The sequence below is a fragment of the Branchiostoma lanceolatum genome, chromosome 15 (assembly GCF_035083965.1).
Source record: "Branchiostoma lanceolatum isolate klBraLanc5 chromosome 15, klBraLanc5.hap2, whole genome shotgun sequence".
In the NCBI taxonomy this organism is placed as follows: Eukaryota; Metazoa; Chordata; class Leptocardii; order Amphioxiformes; family Branchiostomatidae; genus Branchiostoma; species Branchiostoma lanceolatum.
Genome location: NC_089736.1, coordinates 18,179,294 through 18,200,060, shown reverse-complemented (window position 1 = coordinate 18,200,060; position 20,767 = coordinate 18,179,294). Strand labels below are relative to the sequence as shown.

Here is a 20,767-nt window from a genome sequence, read left to right as displayed (position 1 = left end):
AGCCTTTTACTGTAGCAGAAGTAGCCTCAATCTGCAGAACACTCAAGAACAACAAGAGGGGTGACAGAGATGGCTTAACCTATGAACACTTGAAGTATGGTGGCGAAGTTCTGCGGCTAGACTAACAAACCTCTTTAACACAATAAGGGAAACAGAAAACATACCAGAGGCTTTCAAAAAGGGCCTCAAAGTTCCCCTACAAACCAGAACAAACCAACAAGGCGGACTTGGACTCGCGCCGTGGCATCACCCTACTACCAGTCATATCTAAAGTCTTGGAGTCACTACTCTTCAATAGACTGAAACCATGGATTAAGTCGAGCGGAGGATAGCTTGGATGTAGCAACTTAACAACAGCTTACATGGTTCAAGTGATAGTGAACCATTATCAAGAGAGAAGGAGCACTGTCTACGGGTGCTTCTAAGACACCAAAAAAAGCTTACGACACAGTGTGGATAGATGGCATGTTGTACAAGATCAACAAAGGAGGTATCGACAGCAAACTCGATCTGGCGTCTTCTCAGACACATGCACATGGGCAGTAAGTTCTCCGTGCTGCTGAACGGGAAAGAGTCCAGGGAGTTTGAGACTACAAGGGGCGTAAACCAGGGTGGCATCCTGTCATTGACTTGTTTCCTGAGTAGTAAAAGAATGGCTAAGCGCATCTTTGAGTCAAAGGAATAAATCGTATGCAATCGTACGTAAGGAGTTGGCACTTGACCAACCGTGATTAGACGTTTGAGTCTGTGACTGCCTAGTTCAAGGGCTGGATAGTTTTTGTGTGAAGGCACTTGGCCGCGGAGATGGTGATGGTAATTCCACTCAGAATATTGAGTTTTGAAGGCTCTGGGCCATTGAAAATGTAGACAATTACATGTGGTATGCATAATGGTTTTGTAGGCTGTTGCACATATCGCTAGACCGTACAGATTTGCAGTTGTGTGGAAGAAAATATGTTTGTAGGCTCTTTGCATTTGGTGAGAAGAATGTTTTCTCACACTGATAATGAAGAGCAGTATACATTTGTATAAGCAATTAGTTGAAATAAAATAGAAATTATATATTTAGGTAAGAGCTAAAAATGGTTGAGTGTAAATCACAGGTTCTTTTCTCTGTTTGATGTGATGAGAGAAGGCTTCTGGAAGGACTTGAAGCAGGTTGAACATCCCCACCTGAAGTCACTGGCAGAGAAGTTACCATTAGTAGTGGCGTAAGACAGAGCACCGAGAACTGTTGAGCAGTATAGTCTTGGCTTTAATAGGTGGAGGAAATTTGCCAAGCAGTTCACTGAAGTATCAGTTTTTTCAGCTTCCCCTATGTATGTTGCTTTGTATCTAGTAGAGGTCATACATGAGGCCCCGTCTGTAGCAGCAGTAGAAAAGGCCTTTTATGGAATCAGACGGGCACAGGCACAGGCTGGGTTAGAGTCACCTACCGAAAATAAAGTGGTATGTAATGTTCTTGCGGCAGCTAAACGTATGCTGGGTAAGAAGAAGGTGAATAAGGACGTGGTCACAGCAGAGCTTTTGAACAAGTTGGTGACATTATGTGGGGATAAAGTAGATTTGGCTACAGTTCTCGTTTTGCAGGTTTTCTTAGGTACAGCGAGGCGTCCAAGATTAAGTGTCAAGACATCAGTTTATCAGATGGCTACGTAACGATTTTCATTGAATCCAGTAAGACCAAGGAGGTTATATAGTCTATATAACCTCCTTGGTAAGACAGACCAATGGCGGGAATGCAATAGTGTGCCCGTGGCAAGAACAAACAAAGCGACGTGTCCTGTATTTATGTTAGAGAAGTACTGTAGAGTAGGTGATCATCATCATCATATCGGGCGGCTTGCCCGGACTAAGGCTGCTCTCTCCCTCCAGGCGTCACGGTCCGCCATTAGTTGGTCTAGATCTTCAGACCTCACCCCTACATCCCCAGCAAGTTGGTCTATGTAGGTCCGTCGGGGTCGCCCGACACACGAGTACCCATGAGCTGGTGTCCAGAGCAGGAGTTCGCAAACAAGCTCTTCTTTGTTGGTGACATTGACTTGAGTTGTCTAATTTGCTTTCTATTGGACTATCTAAAAACTTGTCTTCTCTTTATTTGCATATCAATTCATAGTTCGTGGTTATAAACCTGCTGTTCAACTGATCTTGCTCACAGTCACTGACGAAAAGTAGTGGATGCTACTTGAAACGTCTGACCGTTTCCAAAATCATATCCAGTTGTTTGAGTAACTGCTTTTTTGGCGTATCTTATTACCTGGATGTCTAATCTTCATCGACGTGACATTGACTTGAATTCCGATTGTTATCTTTTCAGACCACTGAGCAGTTGTAAGAGAGGCTGGAAACTACGAAAGTCTGGTGGATTAAGTTATTCAAGAGCCAGAGAAATTGTGCTAGATATGTTGAAGACCGTAGTTCAGGACATTTCATGCTTTGGTTTACATTCCCTTAGAGCAGGAGGCGCGACGGAAGCAGCTAATGCAGGTATTCCTGACAGGCTGTTCAAAAGGCGCGGACGTTGGAAAAGTGAGAATGCAAAAGATGGCTATGTTAACGACCTCTTGCAGCAACGGCTAGCAGTTTCGATGGTATTAGGAATCTGATACTTTGGAAATAAACTTCCCTGTCTTTGATCGTTTTTCGAAAAGATGCGGTGCCTGAACCAGGCGGCGCTCTCCCCCCATACAAGTGCCATGTGTTTTTTTTACTTTTTTTTATTTATTTATTCGCACATAAAAGCAAAAAAACAAACAATAATCAATTAATGAAAGTACAAAAGAATGTGCAGGAGGAGGAAAGAAGCCTGCAAGGCTTATAGAAGCCCTCCTCCTTTTAACTTAACAAATGTCGATTACAAGAGTGATATGATAAGTAACGAAACAAAGGTATAATAAATGATGAAATAAACATAATGAACAACTATATAACGAAAAATCGAATACTGATAATATAATACAAATCAAAACGTAAGAAATTATTATTAACGAAAACCAGAAATACTAAAGTACAATAATTTCGTTCTCAAAATGTAAACAAAAGGACAATCAAGGAATATTTCTTCAAATCATGATCAGACCAGAGACATACTAATAAGAGGAAACATTTAGAAGTAGTTGGGATTTGATAGGAGATGAGCTCGAAGATGACATTTGAAGGTTATCACAGAAGTAAAATTCTTTAGGGGGGTTGGGAGACTATTCCAGATATTGATGCATTTGAACTTTACACTCATTTGGGCTAAAGAAGTTCTGAATAGAGGGATGTGGAACTTTGAGCTATGACGTGTTTGGTAATTGTGCAACTGGGAGCGAAAATTAATAAAATCGTCAAAGGTATCAGGCAGATTATGGTCAATGAATTTGGCTGTGAAAAGAGCAAGTTGAAATCTGTTTATGTCAAAAATATTCAAAATTCTAAGTTTTTCAAATAGAGGTAGAGAGTGCGTGTAGAAATTTGAACCAGTGGCGATGCGTACAAATTTTTTTTGGAGAACTAATATTGGGTGAAGGGTAGTTCTGTAGGCATTACCCCAGACAATGTTACAATAGATGAGGTAGGGGTAAACTAAACTACTTTATATGGTAATAAAGGTTTTCCGGGTTATAAAGTGACGGATCCTCCCCAGGATTCCTATATTTTTTTAAATTTTATTAGCTACCACGGCAATGTGAGACTTCCATGTCAATCTGTCATCAATTAGAATACCTAGAAATTTCGCCGGACATTCTTGGGAGAGAGGAAGGTTCTTTAAAAAAAATGTTGGCATTGTTTCTATTATATGCCTTGTTTTTAGTGCAGAAGATAAGATAAAAAGTCTTTTTAACATTAACAGACAGCTTGTTAACTTCGAACCATGTAACGACCTTTGCTACATGAAATATTTGTGTCATCAGCAAATAGAATAAGAAAGATAATTGAGGATGCTTCGGGAAGGTCATTAACGTAAATTAAAAACAAAAGTGGGCCTAAAATCGATCCCTGGGGAACGCCACACTTAACTGGTTTGCAAGATGACGTGTTTTCATTTAGGGCAACGTACTGTTTTCTATCAGATAAGTAGCTGATAAACCACTTAAGTGCCGAGTCATCTATGCCGTATTTCTTGAGTTTTTGGAGAAGGATGGAATGATTTACCGTATCAAACGCTTTACTTAGGTCTAAAAAGATCCCTATTGTGAATTCTTTATTGTCAATTGCCGTAGTAATTCTGCCCATTAATTGAATAAGGGCCATAGAGGTAGAATACCCTTTTCTAAAACCATATTGGTGTTTGTAGAGAATATCATTATCGTTTAAATGTTTTAAGAGACGACAACAAAAAGGGGCCTAGCAATCCACCGGAGTCGCTGGTGCCTACATCATCCCTCCACCGCCAATACCCGGTCACGTGCCGGTAGCCTCGCAGACAAGGAGGTACAGCGCCAGAAGAGACTTGCCAAGGAAAAGGAACGTGATCACGTCATCCTACAAGGCCAACAGCTAGAAAACGTCCACACATTTGACTACCTCGGAAGCCGCATGCAATGTGATGGTGACCAGAGAGCAGATGTGAAATACAGAATGGACATCGCACAATCCCGCTTCAGCTCCCTACAACATATATGGAGGGACCACAGTACAAATCGTCTGTCTGTTCAACCCTCACGCACAGCTGTGAAGCATGGGACTTAACGCAGGACGTCACAAGGACGATCAACGGTTTCAACAGCAGATGTCTACGCGTGATCACTAAGAAACACTTTCGAGACACAGCAACAAACCCAGACTACAACCTGATGTCAGCCATCCGTCGAAGGCGACTTCGGTACCTGGGCCACATTCTCCGCATGGACCCCTCCAGACTGGTCAGGTGCACCCTGAAAGCCTACGTGTGCGGAGGAGACAACCCGCCTGAAGGCTCCCTGCTGATGGACTGTGAACACTTACCTTTCGAACACTTAGCTAGAAAAGCAAGAAACAGGCGGATGTGGAATGCCAAAGTCAATAGCATAAAGTGATTTAATTTAAAGTATATTATGCTGTGTAAGCATGTAGCATAAGACCACGTGGTCTGTCATGTAAAACATACATAAGAGACGACTATAAATCAATTTTTCAAGAATTTTGGATATGCAGGGTAGAACTGAGATGGGGCGGTAATTGTTGACCGAGGTAGAATCGTTGTTCTTAAATATGGGAGTTACTTAAGCAATTTTAGTTGGTTTCGGGACCACACCGTTCTGAACTGATAGAGTTAGGACATGCATAAGTGGACAAATGATATGAGGTAAAGAAATCATGAGTATTTTCGCACTAATTTCATCGTGTCCAGCAGCAGAATCTTTCAGATTTCGTACTATGTCTATAACTTCGTCAGTAGAGGGTGGTTCAAAAGATGTCAGTTGACTACTAAGACGAGTCTTGATGTAGTCGAGAGGATTTTTCGTCGCGGTGGGAATATGATAAATCGCTTCTTATGTACATAGAATTAGAAACACCCCCACCTGCTTTGTTTTGTCGGCAGTGATGAATACTTTGGTAACCAGGAATATTGTAATTATGAACTGTATTTTCAGTCAGCCAAGACTCTGTAATGGCAATTACAGAGAACTTATGTTTTAGAGCGTAGAGATATTCATTGAGCTCTTCGAAGTGGCGCGGGAGGCTCCTGACATTTACATGAAACATGCAGAGACTTTTGCCTTTTCTCGTTTTGCATGAATTCACAAAAGAATCAATGTTATGATACTGAGAAGTGTTCTTGGAAGGACTAAAGTAGTTATTAAAGAAATTCGTGTCGGGATCTAGAGACGAGAAAGGAGATTCACTAATATTATTATTTACATTTAATTCAAAGGGGTTGAAAAATAAAGAGCTTAAGTCTAAGTTATTTGTTCTGGGGGATGGAGATGATTGTTCTCCATTTAGTATGTTGGCAGTTATTCTTGTAGGCATGGTGTCATTATCAGAATACATGTAGAAAAAAAATGTCAGTACTTAATAAATCGTTGAATGAGTGACGCAGACCTAAAGTCTCAGGAGTGGGGTGCGGAAGCGCCAGGTTCAGCCCTTGAGGATCTAGTGTCTGGTCTGCGAGGTCTTGATGATGCTTCATTGAAATGATGTTTCTGCGAGTCGCCACCGGATGTCTGTCTCGGAGGATGTACGATGAGACGATCAAAGCGCAGGTAGGCGACATTTCCCCTCTCTCTTGCAGCCTTCATTTCAGGTATGAGTTCTCTTCCTTTCTGTCGGACGGCCTCAGAATAGTCTTCGTTGATGAAGATATGGGTACCCTTGAGATTCTTCGCGCGTTGGAGGATAGCCTGTTTGTCTTTGTACAGCGCAAGAGCTTGGTTACGATTGACCTGGGACGTCCGTCAGCCTGGAATCGCCCATTTCGATGCGCACGCTCAATCTCGACTTTCTTTGGGTCCAGCTGCAACTTGTCTTTCAGTAGATTTCTTACTTTCTGTTCACTCTCTTCCCATGTTTCTTCCTTAGAGTCGGGTATGCCATCAATTAAGATATTATTCCGCCGTGACTCAAGATAGTCTGTTTTTGTGAGTTTAGAGGTAGTGTCAGCCTTGAGTTGAGTGATCTTCATTTCGATTTCATTGATTTTCTGTTCTTGGTGACGAGTGTTTGAATGAATGTCTTCAATATCTTTCTGGGAGTACTGTAGGCTCACTTTGATCTCTTACTTCTCTTGGCATTCTCGTATGAGGGTGTCGATTCTTTTGTTGTGGCTTTCCAGTGTTGTTTCCATAAAGGATCTGAAATTCTTCTGTTGTAGTTCGATCATACTGTTTTTTTTTGATTGTCTAGTAGATTTTTTAGTGTTGACATTGAGACAAACTCATCGTCTTTCTTCCTCGACATCTTGGCTTGTCGGTGGGAGGCACTAAAACAAAGTCCAGTCAGCGGCTTCCCTCCGTCAAGTCCCTGCAGTGGTACGTCCCGTCCGCCCTGGAAAGTAAGGGAAACTCGCCAGTATACAGCTTAATTGTGTACGCATCTTGGGGAGGGGTGAAACTAATGTGATGCAGAAAATCACAATTTATAGCGGTTGACGAAGTTATTAGCGTGAAATTGTGTTTCTGCAGTATCATAGTTATGTTGAGCTGTACACAGGTGAAGACTGATGAGGGTGTGGTATCCAGGTGTGCGAGTGCAGACAAAGGATAAGAGCACGAGACATGCTGGGATGTTCATTCGAGGTCACTGCAACAGTCCGCTTCACTTGTATTTTCTTTTTTGTTGTTGTTTGTTTTTGTTTGTTTAAATGTGTTGTTTAGTAAACCCCCAGAGATGAAAGTTGTATTGCATTGGGCTCTGGTGTACGTCCCCTATTTTTTGGCCTTCAAATACAATGGGAGGTTTTTTTTAGAGGTTGCGTAGCCGGCAAACAATCTGGTCAGGTCGTTGTGCTGAATATAAAGCTTAAAGGAGAGGTTCTTATATGTTGGTGAATTGAATGAGCAAATAAGTACTGGAATGAATTGAGAGTTTCTGTTTTGGATGAGATTACAGTACGGAATTGAATATATTCGATCTGTTTGAGAATTTATCATGAGAACATTGCATTTTGCAAGTGACATTTCAGTTTCGGTCCATGTGGATTTTCTTTCGGTCTGTTTCGACACTACTGGCATTAAAGTTGTCTCTCGCAATGCCTGAACCAGGCGGCACTCTCCCCCACACAAGTGTCATGTGTTGTTATTGTGTACGCATCTTGGGGAGGGGTGAAACTAGTGTGATACAGAAAGTGTTGATTATATTTCACTCTCCATACCGTAGGTATGGGTAGGGTGAAATATATTGTTTTTTGTCTTGTTCTTCTGCCAAATCTTCCAATGGATTCAACTTTTTCATTTCTGAGCCAAACGAAAGTTGGCATGGAGATACAGTGGACCAATACCCCCACGCATTTTCATATTTTGTATAAAGGCCTTTTAATTATTTTGCACAGTGCCGTGTTGTAGTTAAAAATAACTCAAATTTACCTGCATTTACAAGTGGCAACTTGATGTTATAGATGTCCCTCAGCCTGCCCCAAAGGAAATGGATTACTTACATGTCAGCCACATCAATTCAGTATTGTTTAGTATTTTATGGGTTGTGAACTTGGAAATGCTGAATTGATATGTAATGGGGTGCGATTATGATATAGCTGAGTTTCTTGTACTTTCCAAGGTGTCTTTAGGATGATGTCCGTTCTGATGATCTGTTCTGAGAAAGAGTGAAGGCGGGCATTATTTCCTTAGAGGAATAACGACCTTCTCTACGGGGGGGGGGGGCAGAGCATGTTTCCTGGTGGACACTGCCTTATTTGGGACTGTCCAGTGCCCTTTAGAGGAAATGACTCATGATGACTAGATAGAAGAAGAATGTACATTTTCTCAGAAATAATTACGTAGGCGGAAAGAAAGTATATAAATGCATAAGACCATACTAGATTTCAGTCTGGACTAGAGTTAGTCCGGAGCGGAGATTCGATGTAGAGAGAGGACAGAGAGAGAATAAAGATCAACGTCTTCACGATGTAGCGACTCCTTGTGTTCCCTTAGGTTGAGTGTACCATTAAAGGCACCCAGAGCATTTTATGAGGCTTGAAAACTGGAAATATTCTAGTTGCTGTAATCTTTATGAAATTGACATTTAATGCCACTGTTTACCACATTTGCGTGCGGATTTCTTATCAAAAGTGCTTAAAAGCGACAAAAAAAAACTACATGGTGATCTTTTAGTTTCAAGCGCCTAGTGAAAATAGACTGATACCATAGCCCCGCCCACCTCCGTCAAAACGTAGAAATGCAAAATTCAAACATAAAAATGCAAATATTTGACGGACATCCAGTCATTCTCCCATTGGTCAAGCCGCTAATTGTGATGGACAGTCAGAATCAGTCTATTAGGACTTGGATATTCTATCAGTTCTCACCACACAACGACATCGTATCTTTGCTCCTTTAATATCGATATGTAATGGCATAGTGTTATCGAAACTTAACGTTACTATGTGTAGGAATGTCTAGAAATTGTAGTTTTTCTAATTCAGGTTTCAAGCCTCATAACATACTCTGGATGCCTTTAACATCGCAGCTATGATCAACGAACTTCGTAAGGGACACACCATCGAGACCAGGGTCACAACAGCTACCTACACCCCTTACAGATGCATCCTTTTAAAAGCACATTAAATACAATACTTAAATGATACGTTTGTGAAGGTTAGGCATCCAGGTAAACAATATATAAAGACAATTCAAACTCTACAACTGGATAAATATTTATTTCCGGACGTTTCGAGTGACATCCATCACTCTTCTTCAGCGTCACTAAAGTGAACTAGCAGAACTAACCAGTACTTATATACAATAACTAGAAAAAACGATTTTTACATGGCAAATCACACAGTTACGCATAAGCGACATTGTAATTCCGTACATCCAAGGAGTATCAGAAAAACTCCGGCGAATCCTTCAAGGCTTCAACATCGCCACCAGCTTCAAACCCTACTCTACCCTCAGACAGAAGTTAGTCCATCCCAAGGACCGCGTACGCAAACACATCAAATCCGACGTCATCTATAGACTTAAGTGTGAACATCCACAGTGCCGCGACACCTACATTGGAGAAACCAGCCAACCACTGAAGACAAGGTACAATCAACATTGCAGGGCTACAGCAAGCAAGTACTCATCGGCCATCTACCATCACATGAAACATCACCGGGGCCGCTCATTCAGACTGGAGACAACGGACGGTCCTGGATCGTGAACCACGATGGTACGAACGCGGAATCAGGGAGGCCATCTACGAGAGGATCTACAACCCCGCATTGAACAGGAAGGGAGGACTCCACGTAGAACTCTCGGGTACCTGGGACTCCGCCCTCCCCCCACCCAAAGGTCAATAACTTTTCCTATGGTGTTGTCTTACCATAGGAACCTTCCTAACTTTTTTACTTTACAATGTCGCTTATGCATGACTGTGTGATTTGCCATGTAAAAACCGTTTTTTCTAGTTATTGTATATAAGTACTGGTTAGTTCTGCTAGTTCACTTTAGTGACGCTGAAGAAGAGTGATGGATGTCACTCGAAACGTCCGGAAATAAATCTCCGAATTATTATCCAGTTGTAGAGTTTGAATTGTCTTTAAATACTTAACTGATGTCATTAAGTAATCCATTTCCTGGCAAGCTGAGGGAAATTCACATATTGTGGCTCAAGGTACCACTTGCGTATGCAGGTTACTGCAGGTAAACAAGTCCGCCCCGGAACCTAAACTACATGTTAAATGTATTTGAGTCGTGTAATGGAAAACACTGCAAATATAGATCTTCCTCATTGATTATGCAAATTCAGTGCCAATTGACATAATTTGCACTTCAATAGCTCTGTTTAAGCTACCTACATACTAAATATCATGGAAATCTGTCGTTCCTTTGTTCGGTTATTCTCCTTGGAAAATTTTGACTAAAACGCCCCTACAGTTCCAGGGCAAGCTGCTAGCGGCCCAATCCTACATCAGTTCTTCCTTACATTACAAGATATCTGCCATCCAAAAATCAAGACCATAGCAAGTCCAGATGAAAAGATACAAAAACTGGACGTTCTACTGCAGTACCAAGGTCACATACCAGGGGGCCCAAAATCGTCACAGACCTTTGTCTTCTCAAGACCAACCCACATACCAAATATCATCGTAATTGATTTAAAGGTTCTTGAGTTATGCTGACTACAACGATCCGGAAGCACACACAGAGACAAACAGACAGACAGACCCATAAATATATCTCCAGTTTTCTTGATTATGATGTAAATCAGAATCTAATTTGCATTACTAATGAGAAATTTTATAAACCCACTCCATTCAATGATAGGACTATTCAGAAATGCAACATATGTAACTGAGAAAAAGAGGGACATTGAAAGATAAAATTTATGCAAATTCCGTATTGGTAGATAACTGGAACTTCATACTTGTGGCATTTGGAGGTTATGTGAAGGTGAACATGGTTGAATATAAATTATCCAAGTGAGGACCTAATTTGCATGATATCTATTTCATGCAGATATGAGGTCTCCGAACTCTTGTTTGTGAATGTTAATATGCCATGATTTTGAAAATGTAGGGATAAGAAATGTCTTAAACCGCCTTGAACAGATCCATCATTCAAACATCTAGCTGTTGGAACTATGTTTAATGTTACATGTAGACCTCCCATTACCCGAGGTAATGAAGAGAAAGAATAAAACTATTCAGAATGGGTAATATATTCTACTATTTATTTTCCACATGTAACATATGTTGTGCATAAGAATGTTTTTATAAGCACATAACACAGACTGATCATTTCTTCTTACAGTGATGCAGATACATGTATATGACATGAAAGCAGTCCTGTCAGCTACAGGACAGCAATGTGTCCATCTCAGTCCTGTCTGACAGCTACAGGCAAGTGTTGTGTCTATCTCAGTCCTGTCTGACAGCTACAGGACAGCAATGTTTCCATCTCAGGCCTGTCTGACAGCTACAGGACAGCAATGTGTCCATTTCAGTCCTGTCTGACAGCTACAGGCAAGTGTTGTGTCTATCTCAGTCCTGTCTGACAGCTACAGGATAGCAATGTGTCCATCTCAGTCCTGTCTGACAGCTACAGGACAGCAATGTGTCCATCTCAGTCCTGTCTGACAGCTACAGGACAGCAATGTGTCCATCTCAGTCCTGTCTGACAGCTACAGGACAGCAATGTGTCCATCTCAGTCCTGTCTGACAGCTACAGGACAGCAATGTGTCCATCTCAGTCCTGTCTGACAGCTACAGGACAGCAATGTGTCCATCTCAGTCCTGTCTGACAGCTACAGGACAGCAATGTGTCTATCTCAGTCCTGTCTGACAGCTACAGGACAGCGATGTGTCCATGTCAGTCCTGTCTGACAGTTATAGGACAGTGATGTGTCCATCTTAAGCCCCGGTTACACATAGCCGAACATGGCTCCCGAACACCAGCCGACTCAGGTCGGCTGTAGTTCGGGAGCAGTCTGACCAGTTTTTAGGCCACACCTATCTTTGGCGCCGAACATGTCCCGACCATCTCCTAACCAGTACATGAACTACTCCCGACTGGGCCCCGAATGCTTTCTAACCTACTCCCAACCATCCCGACCTCTAGCCGTAGACTGCCGAATATCTCTCCTGACTAATCCCCGACCGATTGTAGACCCTCTCACGAATTGAAATGGACATATTCAGCAACTTTCAAAAGAGGGGTCATTTTCATTTTTAATTAACATAATCCATTCTTCTATGTTGTTAACATCACCGAGAGATCGAATTCGGATCATGGCTAGCTTTAATACGGCTTTTAGTGTTCTTCTTCATTTTTGGTTGTGTGAAGGTCGGGGGTGATTCGCCCACGTTCCGATAATAGTCACTTGGTTGGGAAGAGAGCAGAGATTTGTCTACGGCCTTGGGGTGAGTCATGGGTAGGCTGGAAACTAGTCTGCAGTGGTTCTGCCGTGGTTAAGGTTCTAATTTTACTGCTGACATACTCCCGAATACCAGGCGAATACTAGCCGACTGCGCTGAACACCAGCCGACCCATTCCAGACCCTCCGTCCAGAGCCGAATGTTTAAAATTTTCAAAACATTCGGCTGGCGCAGCCGACTACCAGCCGACTCAGCCAAATGCCAGCCGACCACAGCCGACCTAGCTCCTGAATCACTCCTAACCATGGTCGGGGGAGAGTCGGGAGGCCATGTTCGGCTATGTGTAACCGGTGCTTTAGTCTTGCCTGACAGCTACAAGACAGCAAACATTTATCTCAATGACCTTCCCGGATCAAGAAGCCAGTGAAGGAAGTGATGAGAGTGTAGTCACTGTACACGCTGCCCTTGAACTGTAGCCACACTTGTCCGCCCTCATTAACCTGTGGATAGAAGTTATGAAAACTAAATTTCACCAAAAATGCTTTTCTCGATAATAATAACAGACCATGATTCTACAAAATGATGCAGTTTTAATGACGTTCTTTATTTTTGGTCTCACACATTTCTTGGGAGACATTGGAAAACTTCGCTCAGGGATAGAAATACATTTTGTTTAAAGAGTTTACTAAGTTTCCTACAAAATCAGTATGTTTTACAATAGGAAAAAAGGATGACATTAGTATCCGTATTCCAATGTTTTTTTTACAATTTACAGCATCTTTGTAAAATTTACAATATGGTCCTAAACCTTCTTAATGAAACAGTCGAAGATTGATGCGTGCACGGATATTATCAATATAATCGAGTCAGCATGGCCTTGTATACATTGCACCTTATCTTTTTTACTTTTTTTGCCAAAGAATACTACTACTAGGATGCAGAGGATAAGATTGAGTGTTTGATATCTGTGCAAAGTTGATAGATGTGTACACCCATTGATGGGCAATCTCAATAGAATGGATGAGATTGAACCACCTTCTGTGTAGCACATCGCTATCATGCTAAGTACAAGTCACCTGTAAGACAGCGCTGTTCCCAGCATACCCCTGTGACCCTGTGTGACCTTGAGGGTTGAGTACAGACGTCTGCAGGAAACCCTCCTTCATCAGGTCGACCTTCCCACCCTCATCCTCACTGTCAAACATGACGTGGAACATGAAGACAAAGTAGCCATCCACAGGCGCGGTGAACTTGCTTTTCTCAAAGTGAGAATTTGCATCAGTCATCACACGGTCAAAGGTCAGAACTGCAGTGTGATATCCGGATTTCTGAAAATAAGGGAATAACGTAGTAAAATAACCAATGATATTGTTTTTAAAAAAAGCAAATGGAGCCCAAACTTTCACCACCTTGTTCTAACATCAAAAGCTATTTGCCACCAAAAAAATAAGTCTAACTTAGAGTTTAGAGACCCCATGACACAAAATCACTAGCACAACTTTTTCACTTACTTCGTCTTTTGGCATGTTTTACTAATACTAAATAAATAGATATGCTAAATAATCAGATCTACCTCATATCTCCATGAAATAGCATGTTTATGTAAATAACTTCTACATTAGCATAATCTATGCTTGGTTATGTTTCACCTTTAACTTACACATGTCGCAATATTGACAGTCCAATCATTTACCACTTAGATGAAAATTAGGAATTTATTTGCATACTTGGTATTTGTTAATGTTCCGTCTGCAATAAACTACATATGTTAAATGTATTTGAGTCCCATAATGGTAAACATTGCAAATATAGATTTTCCTCATTAATTATGCGAATAAAGTCCCAAATCCATTGTTCCTTTGTTCGGTTATTCTCCTTGGAAGGCTTTGACAAAACTGCTCCTGCAGTTCCAGGGCAAGCTGCTAGGGGGCCCAAACCTACACCACTTCTTCCTTACATCACAATCTATCTACCACTCATCAAGACCATAGCACATCCAGGTCAAACTATTTAAAAAACGCAGTGCTGCTGCAGTACAATGGTCACATACCAGGGGGCCCAAAATCAACAATGACCTTCGTCTTCTGATCACCTACCAACGCACCAAATATCGTAATCCACCAAGAGGTTCTTGAGTTATGCTGATTACAGTAATCCGGAAACGCAAACAGACAGACACATACATACACACACAGACACACCCAAAGCTACATCTTAATTTTTCATGGAGATAATAAAGCCACATGTAGTCTAGAACATGAGATATAGGTGGCCCAAAATCCTATTATGTCCAGTTTTCATCACAAACTACCAGCACACTAAATATAGAACAAATCTATCCAGCCGTTCTTGAGTTTTGGTGACTATCACACACACACATGCACAGAAGCGCAGCCAATAATATAACCTTGACGAAGGTGGTAAAGAAATTGAGACAAATACTGTTTTCCTTCAACCATTGCCTACCCTTCCGCTTGTTTCACTTAACCATGTGATTTCCTCATTAATTATGTAAATGGTGATGGCATTTGCATAATCTCATTAAATCTATGTCACTAGTATGAATATGCCATCATTTACCACTAAGATATTATACAGCTTTCTCACTAATAATGCAAATTAGGCCATCATTTGCATCATTCAAATCCAGTGATATTCCTCTCTAAGAGTCTATGTAGAGTTGTGATGTATTGATACCTGTGAAGACGTCTTTACTGCGGAGAATGCACATCTTGTAGCGGCTGCTGCCTGCCCAGGAGGCCCGGGTGGTCCCAGCAGCCCCGGTGGCCCCACGGCTCCCTTGTGTCCTTGTGGACCCAGGTTACCTGGAGGGCCTTGTGGACCTGGTTCTCCGATGTCGCCTTCATGTCCACTCGCGCCGGGGCTACCAGGCAGGCCAGGGGGGCCATCCAGTCCAGGGGGACCGGGAGGACCTTTTGGACGGCAAAATTTTCTTACTTTATACTATTAAGTCCAACAAAGTGCTAACGTTAACGTTACCTGCAATACTAGCAGTTGAAACTGGTTATAGTTGAAACAGCTTTACTGCTTTTCAAAAGCAAACAGTTCACAGATGCTAGTCAGTCTGGCGTTTCCAGTCAGCATGTTTCCAGTGTAGTGTTTCCCAACAGATGCTAGTGGCATAATCAGATCTTCAAAAGTCTCTACTATCGCCCTGTAATACTGCAGACAGGCAGCATGCTAACCGTCTGCGCGTATTTACATCTGACAACACGGGTCGTTCTATGTTTAATCTAACCAACTTGTAGCCTTGCTGTCCGACTAGCATCGAGCCATTTTTGACTTACTTACTTTACTTTAACTACAGTCCCATGACCCCATACCTTCACCAAATGATGTTAACTTTTACGAATGATGTATTACAAAGGTTTTTCATTGATTATGCAAACAAGGTTGCATATATTGTATGAGTTGCTTTACCTCAATAACACAAGTTGGTCAGGTCAAAGCATGGAAGTACTATATTGGCAAAGAAGGCTATTCTAGTATCATATTATGCAAATGAGGCTCTGGGTTGCATACTTAACTTTTGATAATGTTCACCTTCAACTAACTTCCAAATGCCGCAGGTATCAAATTACCGCCATTTGCCACTTTGGAATTATAGCATTCTCTCAGTAACTAAGCAAATTATGTCCTCATTTGCATAATTGATATATCAATCACTCTTCCTCTCTATGTCAGTAACAGTTCTTAGTTTATATGTTTTGAGGCCCCGTCATGAAAAGCAGTGCCCATCTGTTGACCCAAAGTTCCAGACCTAGTCACAATGTCCATAGGGTGTCGTCGTATATACATGACGGTCGACATTGCACCAATAACACATTGAAAAAGAATTTAATCTTTTTCTTATTAACTAGGTAAATAAGACACTGATAAAATGCATCTCATTATGTTAATCATCACGAAAGGTTCCTACCTGCCCAAAACAATGAAAATCCACCAAACCCTGCTTCAGTTTTCGACAAAAAATTCCACTGCAGTTGCAAACAAGCCGCTATGGAGGCCTAACTTATACAACTTCATTTCTGCCCTAAGAGCTATCAAACGCTGAAAAATCCCGACCATAGCACATCCAGAACTTGAACTAAAAAACTTTGAAGTCCCTCTGCAGTACCGTAGGTAGCCGCTAGGAGGCTCATTATCGGATTTGACCTTTGTTTTTCCGACCCCTGCCATTCTACAAGATTTTATCACAATCTATCTAATGTCCCTCTAGTTATCCCGTTAACAAAGAAACCAACAAACACAAAAGATCCACTGCCGTACCGTAGGAACTCACCATAAGGCCCATTCTCGAACTTGACCTTTGTTTTCTCAACCCCTACCAACCTGCTTAATTTTATCACGATCCATTTAATGCCTCTTGTGTTATCCCGTTAACAAGCAAACTGACAAACACAAAGGTCCACTGCAGTACCGTAGGAACCCGCCATTTTTTAATTCTACCTTTGTCTCCCAACAGTAACTTACCTACGAAATGTTATGAACATTCATCCATGGCTTCAAGAGTTATGCCGCCTACACCCACAGTCACTTCACAACAGCCCGACCGAAAATATAACCGCCTATGGCGAAGGTAATAATAGTCCCTTACCTTCGTCGCCAATACCTGGTACACCCTGTATTCCCTTCTCTCCTTTTATACCAGCTGGCCCTAATGCACCAGGGGGGCCAATCGGCCCGGCTGGCCCAATGTCACCAGGGTCGCCTTTGTGTCCAGCATTGCCTGGATTTCCTGTCAAACCTGGAGTACCAGGAAGTCCCTGCATGAAATAATGATAGTCAATGACCTGAGTGGAAGTGTGACGTCAGCAATCGGCAGTCGGTACCGACCCCGTCTCATCTCAAAGCTCTCTGTTGGATGTTAATCATTGTATATTGCTTTTAATTCAGTGGCAACATTTCCAATAAAGTTATCTTGTATCTGATTTGGAGCGGAAACTGAGAATGTGGCATTCCGGAGATGGCCATTTTGTTTGTAGATGTTCCGTATGTTACCCGTGCGTCACACGTCAGTTTGACCACAAAGGAAAGTGTAGTGTTATATCCGCTTAAGAACAGAGTTGATTCACTAATCTGATTCTTTTGGGGCGAAAAAATACCAGTGCGGTACCAGTCAAATTGCTAATAAAAGAGAGTAGAATCATGGAATAAAATGTTCCCCCATTCCTGTGTTATGTGACAAATAGTGGTATTTAGTGCAAATACAAGACAAAGGCATTACAAAGGTTACATACCACCTGCAAATTTCATGTGAATCAGCCCTATTGAACTTTGTTGGTTTGACCTGTTGTCCTGACTAACCTGGTCGCCAGGCGGTCCGTCCTGCCCGGCCGGCCCAGGCGGGCCTGCTGCTCCAGGCACCCCCCTGTCTCCCTTGTGCCCTGGTGGACCACCTGCGGAAAAGGTGCATGGGAAAGTCTATGACCTGTAACGTTCATGATGTGGGAACTACATGTTGTATGTAAAAGATCAGAAGTCATTACAGATTTGCCTCAGAAAGACCCATTTGAAAAAAAACAATCGCGATGCTGCTGTATGCAATGTTTGAATAGTATGGTCCCGAAGTTATGTAAGTTGTAGCCACTGATTCCATCCTCGGGTACCTGGGTAATTAAAGTGTGAAACAAATAAATGAATAAATACATTGATATGATTTCTGATTTGTGAGTGTTTTAGACAGTTGTTTATCTATAGAACTAGTATTAACAAGTACACGTTGTATGCTTATGTTTAGAATCAACAATGTGTAATTATCAGTCCCTTATATAGTATAGTTTATAAAAATTCAATACTTCGTCTATCACATATGCTGCAAATATTCTTCTACAGGAAGTTATTGTAGTAATTCCTCATCAAATATGCAAATGATGTCAAAGGGTAAATAGTCGATGCTTATGAATTTCATGTTTATCTAACCTGCATACAGCTAACATGTCAGTAACATGTCAATAATCACGAAAATTCAGTCTTCCCTTCTTGACTTATCCTGTTTCAACGTCTGCAACTGAAATGCCCCTTGCCGTTCCAAAGAATGCTGCTCGAGGGCACAAACTTCTGTCAATTCTTCCTGAACCCGTGACCATAGCATGTCCAGAACACGAGGTAGCGAACCCAGAAGTTCCGCTACAGTACCGTAACAGGTAGCTAGGGGCCTTAATCATTTCGAGGTCTCACCAAGACCTACCCACATATCAAACAATACATCCAGGCCTTCTCGAGTTTTGCTGTTCATCCACACTTACATGTACCGTACACACATACTTACACACATACAAACGCTACCAAAACTTTCTTGGCGAAGGTAATGAATCCAGAGCATCACACTCAAGCTGCTGTACAAATAAAGAAATTAAAGTGACACATCACCAAATATCTGCTTGAGAGAAACCCTACTTGCGCACACCCACAGAAGGCTAGCCAAATCAATGGACTGTTTCACAAGCCGGTCAACACAGGGGTGCCTTAGAAAATTTAGATTACCGGTAAAAGATGTTACGGTGTAAAAAAAGACAATGTTCATCATGCAGTTGGATGGAATTGGTTTTTGAATTACTGCCCACGTAGGCGTACTCACATAAGCTAAGCTCGTTTGTTCAACTCATGAACGTACGATATCATGATACATGGGATACCATTGGGTATTAAATAAGCTTTCCAATGATATCAAATACCATGCATTTGATAAGGTATTTACGGAGATATGATAGGCCGAAATCTTTCGAAAGTTTTCGAACTGTTTGCGTTTAATTCACGGGGAGGTATCATTTTGGTCTGTTGGTGCTTTCGCAGTTATATGGTTCACACATGATAGTCACGTTCACCGGAGAGTGACAGGAAATGATCAATGGACACGTGTAGTGGTAATCAAGGCCTGATTTGCATAATGAATAATCTAGACATATAGACAAGACTTTAGATTTCTTATCTATTATTGTGAGCTATAGCAAGGTTGTTCCCTTGCAGATAACTGCAGACGACAAGTGGGGTTGGAGATACCGGGGAAACTCTGCTGCACTATAGTTGAGACTCTGTTCAAACAACACGTTTTCCGTGTAACTATTTTTCTCACTGTGTATGAGCCTACACCTGTATATCCACTGTGTGTGAGCCTACACCTGTATATCCACTGTGTATGAGCCTACACCTGTATATCCACTGTGTATGAGCCTACACCTGTATATCCACTGTGTATGAGCCTACACCTGTATATCCACTGTGTATGAGCCTACACCTGTATATCCACTGTGTATGAGCCTACACCTGTATATCCACTGTGTATGAGCCTACACCTGTATATCCACTGTGTATGAGCCTACACCTGTATATCCACTGTGTATGAGCCTACACCTGTATATCCACTGTGTATGAGCCTACACCTGTATATCCACTGTGTATGAGGCTGCACCTGTATATCCACTGTGTATGAGCCTACACCTGTATATCCACTGTGTATGAGCCTACACCTGTATATCCACTGTGTATGAGCCTACACCTGTATATCCAAGTCGACTTACGGACTCCCGGTGTCGGCGCTGACATCTCTCCCTTTTCTCCAGGCGAGCCCGTCTCGCCAGGATCACCCTTCTCCCCGGGGCTGCCGCCTGGCCCGGCAGGACCAGCCAAACCCGCCTCTCCCTGGAAAATAATCGACATGTTACCTCTGGGAGGGAGGTTCGCCTCCGTCGGGGGTATTGTGTTGATTGTGTATTTTATTCGTAGAGATGTCCCTGTAGCTCAACGGTAGCAGCCTAACGGTTGAGCTCCTAGTCAATCATTTGGGGACTGGTGGACCCAGAGTCAAGTCCTATGAATCAACTCTTAGTAATGAATATGTTAAACGGCATGAACAATGCATGAAGGTAGCGAGCCAGTGGGTAAAATGTTGGTAGACGTATATGTTAGACGGTACCGTAGGGAAGACGGTACGGTATGGTTATCAATACGTTCTGTGCCTCACCAAGAAATAAGGTACAAAACAGATATTTCGGGGCATGATTATAATGTCCACCAAAATTCAAATCATTATAATCATTACTTTGCAGGCGAAATCCAGTAACGTTAGGCGAGAGAGACGGAACAAGAAATGCTACTTGAAAAAGGTGACCGCGTCGAAGATGGTAATAACTGGTTGGCTGGCCTGAGTGTGATGACTATTTGTGACCAAATAATTGGTCGCCTTCGTGACTTGATTTGGACTAAAGCTATCAACACTGGACTTAGATGCACACTGCTCATAAGTTGTGTCAAAGTGGATGTCAATGTCAATGATGTCATCGATTTTTTTCCGCCACGCATTTACGATTTTTAGACAGAAGAAAA

General features: G+C 42.0%; 2 protein-coding genes across 3 annotated transcripts in view; one reads left to right on the top strand and one right to left on the bottom strand.

Annotated features, from left to right (window-relative positions):
* Positions 1 to 465: 465 nt before the first annotated feature.
* On the top strand, positions 466 to 4,090 carry LOC136420343 (uncharacterized). Its single transcript, XM_066407190.1, has 4 exons — positions 466 to 542; positions 1,565 to 1,691; positions 1,723 to 1,816; positions 2,281 to 4,090. The coding sequence occupies exons 1-4, from the start codon at positions 466 to 468 to the stop codon at positions 2,604 to 2,606; spliced, it is 624 nt and encodes a 207-aa protein (XP_066263287.1). The 3' UTR covers positions 2,607 to 4,090.
* Positions 4,091 to 11,260: 7,170 nt separating this feature from the next.
* Positions 11,261 to 20,767, bottom strand: part of LOC136449266 (collagen alpha-1(X) chain-like) — a 50,522-nt gene continuing 41,015 nt past the window's right edge. For both annotated transcript variants that reach the window (XM_066449228.1, XM_066449227.1), the window contains 6 exons: positions 19,963 to 20,083; positions 17,750 to 17,841; positions 17,040 to 17,208; positions 15,119 to 15,354; positions 13,498 to 13,749; positions 11,261 to 12,921 (listed from right to left, as the gene is read on the bottom strand). In XM_066449228.1, coding sequence (XP_066305325.1) covers positions 12,817 to 12,921; positions 13,498 to 13,749; positions 15,119 to 15,354; positions 17,040 to 17,208; positions 17,750 to 17,841; positions 19,963 to 20,083 — 975 coding nt within the window. In that variant the 3' untranslated portion in view covers positions 11,261 to 12,816. The remainder of the gene's footprint in view (positions 12,922 to 13,497; positions 13,750 to 15,118; positions 15,355 to 17,039; positions 17,209 to 17,749; positions 17,842 to 19,962; positions 20,084 to 20,767) is intronic.

Excerpts from the sequence above, each read along its gene's own strand:
- LOC136420343 (XM_066407190.1), top strand. The coding sequence starts at position 466 with ATGTTGTACAAGATCAACAAAGGAGGTATCGACAGCAAACTCGATCTG. Across the intron at positions 543-1,564 it reads CAGACACATGCACATGGGCA|ATTTGGCTACAGTTCTCGTT; the intron begins GTAAGTTCTCCG and ends GGGATAAAGTAG. Across the intron at positions 1,817-2,280 it reads AGAGAAGTACTGTAGAGTAG|GTGACATTGACTTGAATTCC; the intron begins GTGATCATCATC and ends ATCTTCATCGAC.